Here is an 18,781-nt window from a genome sequence, read left to right as displayed (position 1 = left end):
ATATTTATACACTTGAACTCCAGGCAAAATTTCTTAAATCTGAGCTATTCATTTTCTGCATGTGCTTTTTAGAAGGTATAACAAATGAAAGTGCTACGGTGGCTGAGAAGTGCAAAACAAATGATCAACTCAGAAAACACATCCAAACGAATCCAAAAACAAATTAACAAACCGAAAACACAACGGCAATGCAGACAAACTGGAAAAAGGTAGGTATAGATTGTAAATGGAACACGTACCGATCATTGGACGAGACAGCCGTCATTCATGATATACAGACTACGGCAGGAGAAACGCACGTGTGTAAAGTTAAAATTGCACTATTCGAAAAAATCTGTACAAGAAATACAATTATATGATTTATAAGAAGGTCAGATGTCTCATCCAATGAGCAGTAAGTATTTTATTCACAAACTATACCTACATTTTCCGGTTTGACTGAAATGTCGTTGTGTTTTTTCAGGTTTGTTCATTTGTTTCGGATTTTGAATTTTTTTTCTGATTTGTTGATTTGGTTTTGTTGATTTGTTATCTTGTTTTTGTATTTGTTATTTTGTTTTTGTAAATTTTGTTTTTGTATTTTTTATTTTGTTTTTGTATTTATTTTGTTTTTGTAAATTTAGTTTTTGTATTTGTTATTTTGTTTTGTTAATTTGTTTTTGGATTTATTATTTAGTTTTTGTATTTGTTTTTTAGTTTTTTGATTTGTTATCTTGTTTTTGGATTTGTTAATTTGTTTTGCACTTCTCGGCCACCGTAAAGTGCAGAACAATTCAACAAACCAAAATCACAAATTTCAACCAGAAAACAAGAGAGAAAATTGAAAGTACCTCAACAAAATGCATTCTCTTTAAACTAAATCTGAAAGGGAGTGAGAGTACGGGTATTGGCTACTGTGTGTGCCAGTCTAAAAGGTGGCAGAATCTTATCGACTTGGACCTGGAGGATGTTTACGGCAAGAGGGAATATGAGCCTAAATGATCTCTGATCTTTTTATTCCTGCTTATTTATATCAGGAGCGTTAATATGATGTTATTTTAGATATACAGTGTCACATAGCCTTCATATGAGTATCAGCGTTTAAAAGCCGCTTTAATGAAGCAGTAATGACAGACGTGACTGCATTAATAATTTTCATTAGTCTAATTCTCTTTATTTTGTTTGATTTGTTTTAAACACACACAGTTTAGTTTGATGTGACACTGAGAATATTAGCACTTTTCTTTAAAAAATGTGTTACATAGTAAACTTTTGACCTTTTGTACTATATAGCGCTCTGAAAGCTACAAACAATCATGAACAGAAATATACAAATAAATATATATTAGTAAGTCAGTATGGACAAAAGTTATGGGACACCTGACTCATCCAGCCACATGTGGTTCTTCACCAAATTTAACTGTAAAGTTTCTTTCAAGTAGGAGACCCAAACCTGTTTCAGCATGACAATGCCCCTGGGTGCGAAGTGAGTTCTATGAAGATATGGTTTAGATGACTTGAAGTGGAAGATCTCAAGTTATAGCGCTCTGACCTCAACCTTATTGAGAACCTTTTGGATGAATTAGAACCTGTACCTAATTCTGCTAACACTCTTATGGCTGAATGAGCCCAAACCTTTAAAAGCACACCAAATCTAGTGGAACACCTTCCCAGAAGATATTTATTATAACAGCAAATGGGGACTAAATGTGGAATGAGATATTGAAATAAGACAGTCAGGTGTCCACAAACGTTTGTTCATACAGTGTTTTAAACATTTCCTTCATTCATACACCTTGTTTTGTTGCTCTTTTGAATGGATCTGAACCACAAGGAAAATCCTAGCATTTTAAAGCTGGGTTATTCTCAAACGTGATCTATTTCTGTGCCACAGGAACCTTAGTGATATTTTGAGAGTTGGTACCTGGCTTATGTCCAATTCACTATGACATGTAACCCGTAACCACTTGATCAAAGTGTGACAGTTGCTGTGGGAGGAAAGAACACTTTGTAAACACATATTTAGAAGAGAAAAGCCAGGGACGAAATTGAAAAGTAAATTAAATCATTTCCACGTTGATTTGGTTGAAAAATAGTCACATTTCCTGATGTACAAATGTGCAAAATGGTAATTTAGACATTTAGATATATATAATGTTTCAAATGATTGTTTGTGGGACTTAATGCATTTCCTTTCTTTTCATCACCATTACAGACTGAATGTGGAATTTTCTCTATAATTATATTTCCATTTATATATCTAAATGCCACTAAATTGTATCCCAGCAACTAAACGCAGAAGTGGAATTCCTGGTTAAGACATCGGAATTGCTGTCACTAAAAGGGATTCCGATGAAAGAGAAAAACGAGAGGGTCAGCGAGCTTCTCCTGGCGCATCAGCGTGTGAGGGATAAAATCCGCCAGTACGAGAACGTTCTCAGCATGGCCGTCAAATTCCATCAAGTTTATCAAGAGGTAATGTCACGGTTCATCGATCTTCCCGGTTTTCCATTAGCGACGACTAACTGTGGCGCTAAGCACAAAATACTCACCTGCCATCAAGCGTGTTACAAAAGGACGAAAGAAAATACATTTACAGTGCCTTTCATAATCGCAGACAGGTTTATTGATTTCGGAAAAAAAATGTACAGAGTGAAAAAAATACTCCATTGTAAGGTGATAAATCAATTCTAAACAGTGTTTGTGCTTTTTAAAGTTCAAAGTTTCCTGGATACTAACTTATTTTTCCAGCTAAGTTTATACACATCCATTATAAGGCGATTTTGTTTTCTAATAAAGAAATTTGTGTTTATGCTCAAATAATGCAAACCTTAAAATTATTATCTAGAAGACATCTAGTATTTCTAATGTTCTGCTTCTGGTGAAACTTTACAGCCATTTAAAGAGTATTTAAAAATGATTTGTAGGTCAAAAATATAATTTCTAATTGTTTTCATATTGATTGAAAGTTGAGACCTATCTATCTATCTATCTATCTATCTATCTATCTATCTATCTATCTATCTATCTATCTATCTATCTATCTATCTATCTATCTATCTATCTATCTATCTATCTATCTATCTACATATTTACCTGTCTGTCTATCTATCTATAGATAGATAGATAGATAGATAGATAGCACCTTGTACTGTATTCTTAGACAGCAGCACTGAGCTGGTCTTTGCACCTATACCTCATTCTTTGCACTCCTATAATATGTTATTATATATACATATGTGCATATATTTATTTATTTATTTATATCTATTGCTATTTGCGCTTCTGGCTAGATGCTAACTGCATTTTATTGGCCTTTGTACTTGTACCCTAAACATTGACAACAAAGTTGAATCTAATGTAATTTAATGATATGTGTATAGAATGAAAAAATTGTATAAAGCGTATTTTTCTGATCCTCAGCTGGATAGTCTGTTAAAGGCTGAGCTATTGAAGGGATCAAGCGATCCGAATCATGCCAGGATTCATCTCAGCCAGCACCAAGAGCGGCAGAACCACGTCCGGCACCTTTACAAACTAGTCATCTCACTGTCAGCTGATATCACCAGCACTGTACAGCACCCGGTGAGATGTGGACATAAACTTGCTCTGACTACAGAATTTGATTCATTAAATTACCAATCAAGAGTCAAAGTGCTTTGGTTTGGCTTCCAATATCTGCTGCTTGCGGCAACTTGAGCAACATCTGGCGAGGAACAGGAAGTGATTTCACTACACTTTCACCCCCAGAAGTTCCAGGTTGTTGCACCAATCGTTCAACCAGCACATAGTTCATATTCATTTATTACAATGATTTATATGTATCATAATCTAACAATGTAGAGAATACAGAGTTTTTAGTGATTTGGCCACAACATTCAAACCAGTTGCCTAATATTCTCTCCTCTGTGCCTCCAAAATAACTCTGATTTATTGAGGTGTTTTTTTTATTATTTATTATTATTCCTGGACTCTGAGACCTCTGAAGGTGTGTTTTGTTATATGACACCACAATGTAACCAAAAGATCCTTTAGGTTTTCTAAGTTGTGAAGTTGGGCCTCCATGGATAGGACTTGTTTGTCAGTTACAGCCCACAGATTCTCAATTGGATTGAGGAATGATGGGAATTTGAGCAAAAATATGTTTATAAAATGAAGCTGAGTTTGAATTAGAGCCATAAATATTAACCAATGTTACAGGTAATGAATATAAATCTCCAATATTCACTATTCAATACCTTTCCTCTTTATCTGAAATCATTTTCTTAAGTGTGAATGGTGTGCCCTTTATGGCTCTTGATCTAACTGCAGATAAAACATGATAAGTTTGACCAATCCATCTACATCATCAATTCAGGTGTGTCTGAAGAAATATTTCAATAAAATACAACTTTAAATGTGTAAAATCTTTGCCCCCTTTAAATGAATGGTTTAGTCATTTCACTTTCAATGTACCCACAGTAATTGTCTCCCCTAATCCGACTGTTATGTTATCTTGCGTGACTTAGATTCAAACAATACAATGAAGAACCCAACTAGTGTGATATGTATGTTCATATACTGAATACAATTGTCCCTGAACTGTGCTCCCCAATACATACTCTTGGCTATACAAGGAAATGATCGGAATTTAAAGGCCGAGTCAACACCTTGAACTCTGTCAGTTTCCTCAAACCATCAATGAACTATTTAGAGACGTACCAGTGCCAATTGGATCCTACTTCATGTGGAGTTTGGACACTGGACCTCCTGGAGTGTTTAACGGCTCTGGCATGGAGAAGCTGGTGTTGGATCTGTGATGATCCGCAAATGTTGAGCTATTTTATGAGTTGCTCAGTAGCTCCTAGTTTTATAACCATAATGACTGTAAAAGACTTCAGAAAGGACATTACTCATAATCTTACACTTCAGTGCTTATGTTAGTTCTCTCTCTCCAGTGTTCTGTATAATCACACTCTTGATGTCACCCAAATGAGGATGGGTTTCCCTTTTGAGTCTGGTTCCTCTCAAGATTTCTTCCTCATAACATCTAAGAGAGTTTTTCCTTGCCACAGTCACCACGGCTGCTCATCAGGGTTAAATGCACACCATTCACCTTAACTGTTAAATTCTGTAAAGCTGCTTTGAGACAATGTCTGTTGTTAAAAAGCGCTATAGAAATAAACTTGACTTGACTATTTTTGCAGTGTGGATGTGTTGGGTGCATTATCCTGCAATTAAACTGCAGCAATGTTTAGGTAGGTGGTCCATGTCTAACTGATAGAAGCAACATTGCTTAAAGTATCACACTGTCTCCTCCTGGGTTGCTTTTTTCCCATAATGCGTTCTGCTGCCATCTTGTCCTCAAATAAATGTCACACATGCACCTGGACTAGCCCACCTCCACCTCCTTTTCCATGGCGCAATGTTGATACTTATGTGCCCATTGTGGGCGCTTTTGGTGGTGGACAGAAAGACAACAAACAGACAGCAAGCTCCATTTGCAAATTTTTCTGACTTCAAAAACAACTTGCTGCCTAATTTTTCTCACCGCTTGACAAATGTTATTTCCAGATGATAATAAATGTTATTCGTTTACATTTATGGCACTTGGCAGATGCCCTTATCCAGAGCGACTCACAACTGAGGGTTAGGGGCCTTGTACAGAGACGTGATTAGTCGTGGTAGGATTTGAACTCATGCCCTTCTGATCAGAATTGGAACATCTTAACCGCTGAGCTACCACTATTCACATGTTATGGCTGACTGGTGTGTATTTTCTTAATGAAATGACCCTTCAAGAATGCTTCGAATGGACACCTAGTTGGTGTCAATTAGCCCTAATTAACATTCCTTAATTGTCTTTTAGGGTTTTGTAATTCTGAGCTTTACACTGTAGTATTTAATGTTGTCTCTCCATCTTCAGCAAAAGTTGGTGTTCTCAGTTCAGGAGAAATTGGAGCGCCTGCGCCAGGGCAGCATGATCTGGGCCGCTCAGGCCAGCCGGTGTGAGGAGAACCTGATGAGCAACATGCACTACTGTGTGTTTAAAGAGGAGATCAATGAGGTAAAGAGATCCGTTTTCAATCCAATTCCTTTAGCTGCTTCAACATGGCTTACTTTTTTGATCAGCTACTCAACAATATCAGCAACTAGTGGTGAATTGGATCTAGACACTCACCAGTTGAATGATTTCCTGTTCGGGTCATTGAAACGTTATATGTAAAATCTTTGTGCAGAGCCGCGCATATGTTTGGTATGTGCTTTTTAAAAATTTCACAGTCTCCTTTCATTGTTATAATAACCTCAATTCTTTTGGGAAGATGTTCCACTAGATTCTGGGGTGCAGTCAGTGTTCCGATTTATCCCAAAGGCTTTGTGCACAGGGGTATTGTCAAGTTGGAACAGGTTTGGGTCTCCTAGTTGAAGCGAAGGGGGAAAGTTCATGCTACAGCATCCAAATATGTTCTGTACAATTGTGTGCCTATAACATTGTAGTGGTAACAGTTTGGGGAGGAACCACAAATGCCTGGATAAATCAGGTGTCGTAATACAGTCAATATTTAGTGTATGTCTTGCTTTTATAGGCTGCAGTGTGATTAAGTGAAGCCTGTTTAATAATTCTCCCAGAGTAATCTTAGGCAAATAAATTCCAGTCAAATAAATACACAGTCCTGTCTGCTTTCACAAGTCATGGAGGTTTTTTTTTGCTTTCCCAGTCTGCCTGCTCCTTCAGTCTCAATACAAATCAATAAATTATAAGTTAAATATCTCAGGACATGTGCTTGGAGCTTCAGGGGTTTGTTGCACTGCTCCTGAGTTATTTATAGAGTGGTTCTGTTTAGTCTGTAGCTGTAAGGCTGGTTTTTTTTTGTCCCAGCTCTGGTGCTGCGATTCTGCAGTTTGTCCTTCAACACTCTGGAGAGTAATGAGGATTGTCACCTTATCAATCACTTATCAGTCCTCCAAAAATAAGCCGAAACCTTAGCATATATTAAGAACCCGCTGAAGAAGTGACAATATATTCCCCTTCTATTCTCCTGCTCTAAACTGCTTACCAAAAAAAAAGAAAAGGTACAGACAAAAGTTTGTGGACACCTCACTATAAGATTGGTATGTGCTTTTTAAACATGCCATTCCACATTTAATCCCCATCTGCTGTTATAATAAGCTCCACTCCTCTGCCCAGCAGTTTACTCCAGATCTTCCATTCTAAACCATGTAAAGTATATATTCATGGAGCTGGATTTGTAAACAATGTCATGCTGGAACAGGTTTGTGTCTCCTAGTTGAAGTGAAGGGAAAATTTATGCTACTGAATTCAGACATGCTATACAATTGCATGCCTTCGATTTTATGGTAACAGTTTGAGGAAGAAACACATACGGCTAAAAAAAAATCAGGTGTCCCAATACTTTTGTGCATATAGTATAGAAAGGAATAAAGAAATGAATGGATAAATACAAGAACTTTTTTTAGTTGGTCCCTTTTAAAAGAGAGTTTTTGTATAATTTCCTTTGTTATAAATGGTAATAAAATGTATCATTTGATTATACATATTTTATTTTTATTATTATTTTTTTTACATAATTTTGACATTAAATTTTGTTTTTTTTTTAGATTAGAAATATGCAGAAAAAATAGATTTTCGAGATATTTTTGAGATCTCCAAAATGTTTCATTTATTTATTCAACAATTTATTCAAAACTTAAAAATCCTAAAAAATATTTTTGTACAAATATAACCACCACATTCTAGTCAACCTTTGTTAATTATTATAAAATCTTTTACAACAAATTATTTTAAGCTATAAAAAAATAGATAAAATATTATAATAAAAAAAATTAAATTATTAAAATACAATTTTCATTGCTCTTATTTAATAAAAAATAAAGGTAAGTTGTGTTTATATGCATTATGTGTAATTATGTATGTATAATCTGTTAACGACTAAATATTAAAAATATTGTTTTTAAAATGTATTTTTATTCATAGTTTTCTGGCGGTGCGAAATTTAATGCGTATAATATTTTCAACTGCTCATTTTAAAACATTTCATTCTTTTTATATTTACCTTTTTTTTTTTATAATAGATACAATGTTTTGCCCCTTCTGAAAAATTACCCATCTATCATAGATTCTCAATTACACCCATGATTAATTTGTTTTATTCTTATTGGCTTGATATTTTCTCAGATCTGTTCAGAGTAAATAAATGACAGGCCGAGGAGTATATAAAGTGTATACTATATATACGTGATACGTGTTCTTGTCCATAGCTGTACACTTATAAATGTGTGTATGTGCCGCCCTCTTGTGGAAGACATGTACATTTTACCTTTTGTAGTTTATCAGAGTTTTCTGAGGGAAAGTCAGATGCAGACCTCCTCATGTGTCTTGCTCTCTGTGGAGAGCAGAAGTGCCGCACGTGTGTGTATACACACACACACACACACACACACACACACACACACACTGAGCAAGGCCCTTAACCCTATAGCTTCTCAGTGTGTTTGCCAAATGTTATAAATATAAATATATTAGTATTAATTGTATTAAACTACTATGTAAAGCCATGTTATTCTCATTATGCCCAGTAGAGAGCTGTGATGTCACCATGTGTCCCTTTATTAATTACGCTTAGAATTATTCTCAGGGGTTTATAATAAAGCTATGGGATGGGATAGAAGTGTGACTGTTATGGGTACTACACTATATGGACAATAATATTGGAACACCCGACTTTTCCTGCTGTATTTGGGTTTTCTCCAAACGCTCACCACTATGTTGAAGGCACACAATAGTGTAGGATGTCTTTAAATGCAAATTGTCCTTTAGTTGAACTTTTTTTTAACACTGACTGCACCCCAGGGCTCCTCACCTCACCTACATCCATACATGATGTTACTAACACCCTTGAGGCAGAATGAATCTCATACAAATCTCCACAAGCTCACTCCAAAATCTAGTGGAACATCTTCCCAGAAGAGTGAAGGTTTTTATAACAGGAAATGTGGATTAAAACTATCCCAACTCATTCAGCTACTTTACTCCTCGCACGTGACCCAGCAGAATATCATTATCTGGTGGCATGGCTGCATGAAGTCAGGTCGTGTCTGTCATGCTAATGAAGCTGACACACTGGCATAAATATGCATGAGTAAACAAGCTGAAAATTCTAGGTGTAGCAGTTGCTCCCGTCAGTCAATGCAAGACCTTATTCTCTCTCTCCCCCGTAGCCTTTTAGACACACACCACACACCACACGCTCATAAACAAGCCTACACAGATGTACCATTCATGTTTTTAATGTGCTTATAACTAAACGAATGATTCCAATTTTTATACCTGGAGAACAATAACATGCTGTTGTTTCATTTATAATTCAGCAGAATGTTCTGGTTTCTCGGATGTAATCGGTCCGAATGTGTGGACAGCGTGGACAGTAGTTCCATCTGTGACATAAATGATTCTTTTTTTTGTTCTAATACATTATGCGTTATTTTAACATATAATTTACAAGGACATTGAGATGTTATTAGGATTAATATTTATTTCAGGTTTTTGGAAGAAGCGCAGGTTTGGGTAAAATGACATATCACCTTTTCAGACAGACTGACTACTGAAAATGTTTCCACTGAAACCATGAACCGTACTCAATATAAACAGTTTTCTACAATTCCTTTGGACTACAGGTTGCCATAACCTCAACAATGATTGAACTGTAATGAATGGAGATTCGGTGCCACCCAGATGAGGATTGCATGAGGATTAAAAACAAGTTTATTAGAGGACAGCGCATGTAGGACATTTTGGGGACAAGGTGAGGGAGGTGATGGTTTGGACATGTGCAGAGGAGGGACATGGGGTATATCAGTAGAAGAATGCTGAGGAAGGAGCCGTCAGGAAAAGAGGAAGACCAAGGAGGAGGTTTTTGGATGTGGTGAGGGAAGACATGCAGGTAGTTGGTTTGAAAGAGGCAGATGTAGAGGACAGGGGTGTATGGAGACGGATGATCTGCTGTGGCGACCTCTAATGGGAGCAGCCGAATGAACAAGAAGAAGAAGATGAGTAGCATTGCAGCTCCCCTGACTTGCTTGTTTGTCAGTATTTGCATACAGGTAAAAGGGAGGCTTTTTATTGTTACATGTGAATAACTGAAAATTCTGAAAATTCTACGAATGATTATTATACGTAGATCGGTTTGAACTTTTCATGACCTTTAACATCACTATCACATAAATTGTATACATTTATATCATTTTAGAATTAGCTAGTTACTATTTTATTGGGTCCCTCAGATGTTCTTTACTGAACAAATAATTATTAAATGCTCCGGATCGGACTAAACCATTTTTAGGAAGAGGGAGAGGAGAAGATATTTGAAAAACTATTCTCATCAAATTGTATTTTTTTTGTATTTTTCACTAAAATCACAGGAATACAACTAATATAAATATTTAAATTATTAACATAACAGGGGCCTATATAGTACAACTTCTGGATTTTTTTTGGCCCCCTGGCCAGTGAGGGCCCCTTATAACTGACATCACCTTTCACCCCACTAGCGACGGCCCTGAATAGAACATTCTGGCTATGGTTATTTTTAATTCAAGGTAATTTTTAATTAAAGAATAAACAAAAGTGCTAAAATTGACCCATAGCAAAGGTGTGACCTGCTAACATGGTGGAATATTATATACGAGAACTGACGAAAGGCCATGATACATTTACACCAAAGGTCAAACTTCACATTCTAGGCATGCCACAGTCAGACCCAGTTTTTATGTTTGATCGGTTCATCTCGGAGTACAAGATTCTGCTTCTCACTTTTAAAGCATAATCTTGCACCCTCATACATCTCTGAATTGCTTCATACCTACACCTCAAAGCGCACGCTTAGATCTTCCTCATCTGTTTCCTTCACTGTAACTTCTTTCTGTTTAGTCACTATGGGGTGTAGGGCATTTAGCTGGGCTGCTCCTCATCTCTGGAATTCTCTTTCACAATCAATACGAGATTGTGACTTTCTGACCACTTTTAAATCGTTCCTCAAATCTGTTCAGATGAGCTTCTTCTGATTAATTTTAACAGTTAAATAGCTGTTTGTGGTTGTTTTATTTTATGATTTCATTTCACTTTTCTGTACAGTGTCCTTGAGTGTTTTGAAAGTCGCCTTTAAAAACAATTTATTATTATTATTATTATTATTATTATTATTATTATTATTATTATTATTATTATCTTGGTCGCTGATAAACTTGCAAGTACCTTATTTTTTTTATTCGTATTTTTTTTATTACCCTACCTTATTTTTGTACTAGAAAAAGCCTGCAGCTACGACAGCACTTCTGCAGATGAGACTGAAGATATACACTATTGAAAAAGAGAGAATATAGGAAAAATAGGACATGAGGTGAAAGTATGAGTTTTTATGTATGCCATTTCTTTATGCTAGAGATGGCATTGATGAAAAGACAGGAGGTGGATCTGGAGATAGCGGAGATGAAGATGCTTTGTATCGGAAGTGATGAGGATGGACAGGGTTAGAAATAAGTTTATAAGTGGGATGGTGCAGGTGGGACATTTTGGAGACAATGGGAGAGAGAAGTGATCGAGATGGTTTGGACATGTGCAGAGGAGATATAATCGGTAGACGAATGCTAAGGATGAAGGAAAAGAGGAACAGGGTGGTATGCAGATAGATGATCCTCTGTGGTGACCCCAAAACTGGCAAATATATATAACGATGGGGAAAAAACATTAGTGTGTCCAATAAAATGTTATAATTCCTATACTAGTTCACATTAACATACAACTATGCGATTGAGTGTGTGTTCTGTTTCTGTTGTGTAGAATTATACACCTCCTTTATTTCTTTATATACAACAGTTTTGTCTGTAAGATTTTTTTGTATACTTTTCTGCGACCCTGTAATTTGAACCCGTAAAGCCTTGGGCATTTGTTGGTCACTTTGTGTACAGCTGTGTGTGTGTGTGTGTGTGTGTGTGTGTGTGTGTGTGTGTGTGTGTGTGTGTGTGTGTGTGTGTGTGTGTGTGTAATGCCTCCAGAGCAGCAGCTGCTTTTATTAAGGTAAGAGAGCAAAGTTTAAGAAACATGACACAGTTTACTCTCAGTCACCCAGTGTGATCCCTCGCTCTCTCTCTCTCTCTCTCTCTCTCTCTCTCTCTCTCTCTCTCTCTCTCAATCAAGTATGGGAAAGAAAATCAAACGAATGAACAGAGAAAATAATAAAACATTTAAAAACCATGAGAATATACGAGGTGCTAGTATATGTCACAAGTATAAGTCTCTCTTTCTCTCTCTCTCTCTCTCTCTCTCTCTCTCTTTCTCTCTTTCCCTCTCTCCTCTTTTTTCTTACCTTACCTACTCTGTAATGCGTGTGCAAACATACGATCTCAACTTTGTCTCTTTTCATGTGCTGTTAATAAGGAAATCAAATGATCAGACTGCACTCTATCCTTCTCTCTGAGGACTGTAAATGAGAGACTCCCTCTTGAGGATGGGAAGCTCCATTAGGGCTTGTGTGCTGAGCTGCAGCTGTCCTTGGACGACACATGAGACTCGAGACTCTGAAAGTCTGATGGGATGAACAAAAATGGCTCTGCGTTATAAATTACCCCCAGCCCAAGCATTGAAATAATCTCACACACACACACACACACACACACACACACACACACACACACACACACCTCCTTACTGACCTTCTGTTCTGCCAGAGGGATGAGTTTCTCCCTCGCTTACCCCATGTGTACACACACACACACACACACACACACAGAGAGAGAGAGAGAGAGAGAGAGAAACACAAACTCCCTAATCACTTTGGCTTCCATGGAGATGTTATCTTTGGGCTTTCATTATACAGATGTTTTTTATACCACAGCTGATCCAAGCCAAATGTTTTTCATTTCTTTTTCATTCATGCCAAGTCTTTTCTTTTTTTTTTCTTGTTTGTTTGTTCCCCTTCCTGGTTCTGTTCCAGCTCAGAGAGTCCTTTAAAGATGTCAAGAAGAAATTCAACAATATGAAGTTCAACTATTTGAAGAAAAACGACAAGCTGAGAAACATGAAGGCTATGAAAAACCAGATCCAGCAAATCGATATATACTTAGAGAAACTGCAGGTGAAGAAGGAGAGCACATTTTTGATAAGCAGCGAATGCCATATTAGAAGTATTGACTGATTAAAAGTTATAATTTTGACCAAAAATGAGACACAATTACTCTCCTTTAGGTAGCATTTTCACATAACTCTGCTTTACTTACATTTTATTTACATTTACTTCAACTCCACTACGTTTTAAAGTCTAATATCGTACTTTTTACTCAACTACATTTTGCAAAATCAGTTGTTCATTTTTATTTTATTTACAGCGATCCACCAATCAGAGTCGAGCAGCGGTTTTTCGCTTGTTCTGTTCGGTTTGATTGGCGCTTGGTGTATCTACTGATCACCAACATACAGTTCAGCATCAGTTCAACAGCAAACAGAGAGGAATAAATGATGAAGAAACTCCAGACTCGAACTCGACACAACACATTGACCTCATTTGTGCAGTTTCTATTAAGTATTAAGTTGAAAAGGGCTCATTAAATCTTTTATAGAAATCAATCAGTGTTTGACTTAATATCGTTCTATTAATAGACTGTTGTGCTGAGAGTCAGATTCAAGTCTTTTCACATAAACTGGGTCGATTAATCAAAAAGTCGGGTGACAAAAATTCATGCAAATGTGTTTGTACTTTTACTGGAGTCATAAACCTTGTCCTGGTTGATCATCTGCATGCAGATTTATTTGTTCTGCCACAGATTTTAAAGACGAAGCTGCAGGCCTTTACGGTGTCGAGCAGCAGCGAGAAGCACCTCATTGGCAGCAGTCCCAGAGAGCTGGAGGATTCCATCAATGAGCTACAGAGACAGGTGGGAGATTTTGAAAGGACAGTCGAGGACTACAAGCAGAACTTGGAACTCAGCATGAAGTTACAGCAGGCCATGGAAGAGGTGTGGAAACAAACCTTTGAACACTGTGCAACACTGCTTTCTTCTGATACTTTCTAATCACTTTACAGGAACGTATGAGTTAAGATGTCTGTTGTAATTATATGTAGACTGATTCCAGTGAACTTATTGGTGCAAAGTAAATCACATTCTACTGCCAGATCATCCTGTGAAAAACAGATCATTCTTATATATCGATGATCATGCAGGAATTGTTTTTTTGGGCAAAAATAGCATGTATTTTATTTTATTTTATTATTATTATTTTTTTATAAACACTTCTTTTTCCCTGGACCAAAAGTCTATTTTATTTTTTACAGAAGTCATGGATTATAATATTTCTTTCTTTCTTGTTTTCTATTTATCATTACTTAATTTTATTGTGATCTGGAACCTGCTCTCATGCTGAATGCAAAGAAAAATTACTGAATTTTAATGTCTTAAAATTGTGGTTTGCAGTGACATCATTTAATATTGTTTTATATCATATATATACACGTGGAATTATATATGGAATTATATACATAACAAAAAAGTGTGAAACAACTGGAAATGTCATATTGTAGGTTCTTCAAAGTAGCCACTGTGTACTGTGTATATATATATATATATATATATATATATATATATATATATATATATATATATATATATATATATATATAATGTCTGAAACAATTTTGTGTTTCATTATTAATTAAACACAAAATCCACTCATCAATAAAATATATACTGCAAAAAAATCAAGATCTTCTTCAAATAAAGCAGAAAGAGATGATCATATCTATTTAACATGTATAATGCTGTGATATATTACATCCATATTTTGCAACAGAAAAAAACTATGTAAACCCTTTTTTGTGTTTTTTTCGCTCGATTCTTTCGCAGTACGAGTTTTGGTGTGAGGAGGCGAACTCCACCATCGTGAGAGTGGGCAAATACTCATCCGAGTGCAAGACTAAGGAAGCCATCAGCTCTCTGCGTAAGCAGTTTGACAAGTTTGTCTGGCCCACAATCCCACAGCAGGAGGAACGAATCAAGCAGATCACAGAGCTGGCAGTGCGTCTGCATGGTGAGATGGAGATGGAGTCATAACATAGGATGATGTTGAATTTGTCTCTAAAGACATTCTTTACTGATGGAAAAAAACTAAAGAAATCATAAATATTAGAATGGTTTTAATAGTAATGTGCCTTACATACATCTACACTATTTTATTTATGTGTATCTATATATACGTTACCTTACATTCTGCCTAATATTTCACACTTCTGTACAGGTAGACCCCAACCATAGTACAAATAAAGTAAATAAAAGATAAAAGACCATCGTATCTCTGAAATGTCATAAGTTGAGTGGTCGTATATATATATATATATATATATATATTTTATTATTATTATTTACTTGCACTTTTTAACAATGTCCACACATGTCTGCACTGCTATAGCCTTTACATTTATTTACTGTACATATAGAATATATATATGTACTTACATGCTGTACAAATGCTACATATTTATCTTCACTTTTTAATTTGCACAATTGCTACTTTTTGCACCTCTGGTACATGCTAAACTGCATTTTTGTTGCTGTGCACATGTACTACAAATGTCTGTCTGTCTGTCTGTCTGTCTGTCTGTTTGTCTTAAGGGAATTGTATTGGTTTTAAAGGAAACTGTAATGGTCCACTGTGGGACTGAATTGCTAATTTGTTGCCTATGTTTTATATAATAGACACAGTTAAGGACCGATAGAACACTTATTTGCAAGGATTATTAGCCATCATTAAACCTTCAGTTTCATATTATTTTCTGCTACAGTTTTCTTCGGTTTAATGTTTTTCAAAAAAACACAGCTCATTTTATTTTCACCAAATTCCTCTAGTAAAGCATCCATACTTTATTAAAGCATTTTTAAATTTCTTCTCATTTACACTTTAGAGTTTAGTAAATTGAAAGATAATTTTTAATGAGACACTGTGGCAAAAGCACAAGAAAACAGTTTTATTTGAGTTCTCATACATCACTACTTTTACTTTTCATACTTCTTTACATTTAAAGGCATGTATGTTGAAACATTTCCTCAAGAAGACATGCTATATGAGTACTGAAATCATGTTTAAGCAGGAGAGTAGTAGTAATTTTCCTCAGGTACAGGAAATATCAAATGTATCCACCGTTGTGTAGATCCATAATAGGGTTACTCAGTAAAAGAATTAAACATAAAACTTACATGGTTAAGAACAATTCACGAGCCTTTCGAGAGCAGGATTGTCCTACATGACTAACAGTGTCTAACAATAAATGATGTGTTTCATACAGGAGCTGAGGAAGGGACGAGGTACATGGAGAAAACTGCTAACAAGCACAATGAGATAGTGGAATCAATAAAGGAGTTGTCAAGTGGACTCGTAGACCTGGAAGCCAAATTACAGGTTAGCAGCTGATTATATGGCAGGGTTTTTAGTACACATATTGAAATTGGGATTGATATATACATTTATGATATATGATAAGGGTTAGTGGTGATGTTCATTCACCTCTATATTTTTAGTTTTGCCTCAATCACATCTTATCATGATATAGATTCATGATATTTTAATTATTACAAAATTATGTAGTGCCCAATGAAAAACTTGGCTATGCAGCTGCATGGTAAATTTAATAGTAATTGTGAATACAATTGTTAATGCTATGCTAACATTCTGAATGTTTGGCTTTTGTTAATTCAAAGTAAATTGAGACTTGGGTACTGACACCGTGCTTAAATGAACTAGTCACAAATAAAGCCCAGCAGTTGCCTGGATGACCAGCTATTTCAGGTAGACCTATAAATGTTTCTAAATTGCATATGCCTACTTCCTGATAGTTCCTGGTATTTTCAGAAATGTATCTACGCATTTTTTTAGTCATTACTCCAGCTTTAAAAACATATTAAGAAATTTAAGTTGTTTAATTCAAAACCTGCTGTAATAAATGTGTTTCATTTTGCAAATTTACTCAGGCTGAGTCTTTGAAGGCTCAATCTGCTGATGAAAACAAGACCCATGACACCATTGAAACCGTAAGCATTAATTACAAATTAGTGGGAAATTTACAAACGTGTAATTTCCTTGTCTAAATCAACCATGTGATTTAAACAGCCGGAAGCAAAGGAGACAGGTCACACTCCTGAGATAATGGGACCGGGTGGCATCAAAGAGGACACTGTCCCCAAGAAAACAGAACGCAAGAAGCCAGAGGGGTGCAACTCAGAATGCCAAGACAGACTGGAACAGCAAGGTGAAGTCTTCTCCGAGAAACGCTGCTACAAGCAGGAGGCTTATTCAAAGAACACCGTGCAGACCATCACTAGCAAGTCCACAGTGGAGAGGAAGGAGCAAACCCACACCTCCTTCTCACACACACACATGTTCAGTGTGTCCAGTTCTCCTGTGGACAAAGACAGGAGGGTTTCCACACTCCAGCAGAGTCAAAGGCTGTCTCAGGACACTCCTTCACCGGCTCAGGGCGAGTGTCATACAGCATCTGGTTACTCTGACTTTTACAGGCCAGAGAAGCAGGAAGCAGGCCCCCGTGTTCACCAGGGCTCACACACTGCTCCACACACTCTAAACTCAGAGGCAAAGGTGTGTACAGGCTTCATTTTACCCTTTATCACATATGTAGTACATTATAAGGCCATGACTATGTGGGCACCCAAACATCACACCCATATGTTCTTGTTGAACATTTGAATACAAATCTCTCTTGTAATAATCGTCACTCTTTTGGGAAGTATTTCCACTACATTTTGGTGTGTAGCTTAATGGTACAGGCATTGAATTCTGGATCTAAAGATCATAAGTTCAAATCCCAGCCGCACCAAGTTGCCAAGCTACTCCTGTACCCCCGTGCAAGGCCCTCAACCCCATAGCTGCTCAGTTGTACGAATGAGATAAATGTAATTCGCTCTGAATAAGATCGAACAAATGCTATAACTGTAAATGTAGCTGTGGAGAACAATCACTGGTGTTGGATAAGGAGATATGAGGTGCAATCAATGTTAAAGTTCAACCCAATAGTGTTAAATGGAAAACCACATGTTTAAGGAGCTCACTTATTCTTTTACACAGATGCAATATCATGATAGAACAGCTCTCTCAGTTCCAGTAAAGGAAAATTTGTAATTTTACAGCATACAAAGGCATCCAATAGAAATTTCAGCCAAGAACCACAAATGGGTCTAATGGACTGAGGGTGCACATAATTTACTACTCATATAAGTAGTTTCACTTTTACCCAATTCATGTAATGTTTCTATTACTTCACAAATGTACCCCCCTTTCACACACTTATATGATTGAGGTGGTGCATGTGTAAGTGATCTGATAAACTTGAATGAGCTGATTTAATATCTTGAGCAGTAATTAGTTTTAATGAAAAGCTGGCTAATGGTGAAAGCAGATCTTGTGCCTGAAGTGTCACTCAAAAAATGAAAAAAATTATTGCGGTCAATACTGTGATTTGCGATTGCGATATAATAAATCATGAGTCCACTTGATTGGTTCCCAAGGAAGATGCACACAGATTAGTGATAATGAGAAATAGTCAAGTCAAGTTTATTTCTATAGCGATTTTCACAACAGACATTGTTTTAAAACAGCTTTACAGAATTTAACAGTTAAGGTGAACGGTGTGTATTTATCCCCGATGAGCAGCCGTGGTGATTGTGGCAAGGAAAAACTCCCTTAGATGTTATGAGGAAGAAACCTTGAGAGGAACCAGACTCAAAAGGGGAACCCATCCTCATTTGG

The 18,781-nt window shown here is 36.4% G+C and overlaps 1 protein-coding gene across 1 annotated transcript in view; it reads left to right on the top strand.

The window, feature by feature from the left end:
* ccdc141 (coiled-coil domain containing 141) overlaps window positions 1–18,781 on the top strand; it is a 45,106-nt gene that overhangs the window by 21,736 nt on the left and 4,589 nt on the right. The window contains exons 15-23 of the mRNA XM_046842904.1: window positions 2,266–2,454; window positions 3,403–3,564; window positions 5,885–6,025; window positions 12,969–13,109; window positions 13,795–13,986; window positions 14,872–15,055; window positions 16,308–16,420; window positions 16,990–17,049; window positions 17,129–17,614. Coding sequence (XP_046698860.1) covers window positions 2,266–2,454; window positions 3,403–3,564; window positions 5,885–6,025; window positions 12,969–13,109; window positions 13,795–13,986; window positions 14,872–15,055; window positions 16,308–16,420; window positions 16,990–17,049; window positions 17,129–17,614 — 1,668 coding nt within the window. The remainder of the gene's footprint in view (window positions 1–2,265; window positions 2,455–3,402; window positions 3,565–5,884; window positions 6,026–12,968; window positions 13,110–13,794; window positions 13,987–14,871; window positions 15,056–16,307; window positions 16,421–16,989; window positions 17,050–17,128; window positions 17,615–18,781) is intronic.

This window comes from Silurus meridionalis, chromosome 3 (genome assembly GCF_014805685.1).
Source record: "Silurus meridionalis isolate SWU-2019-XX chromosome 3, ASM1480568v1, whole genome shotgun sequence".
Lineage (NCBI taxonomy): Eukaryota > Metazoa > Chordata > Actinopteri > Siluriformes > Siluridae > Silurus > Silurus meridionalis.
Note: the sequence above shows the minus strand (reverse complement) of the source record. Positions and strands in the feature narration are given on the sequence as shown.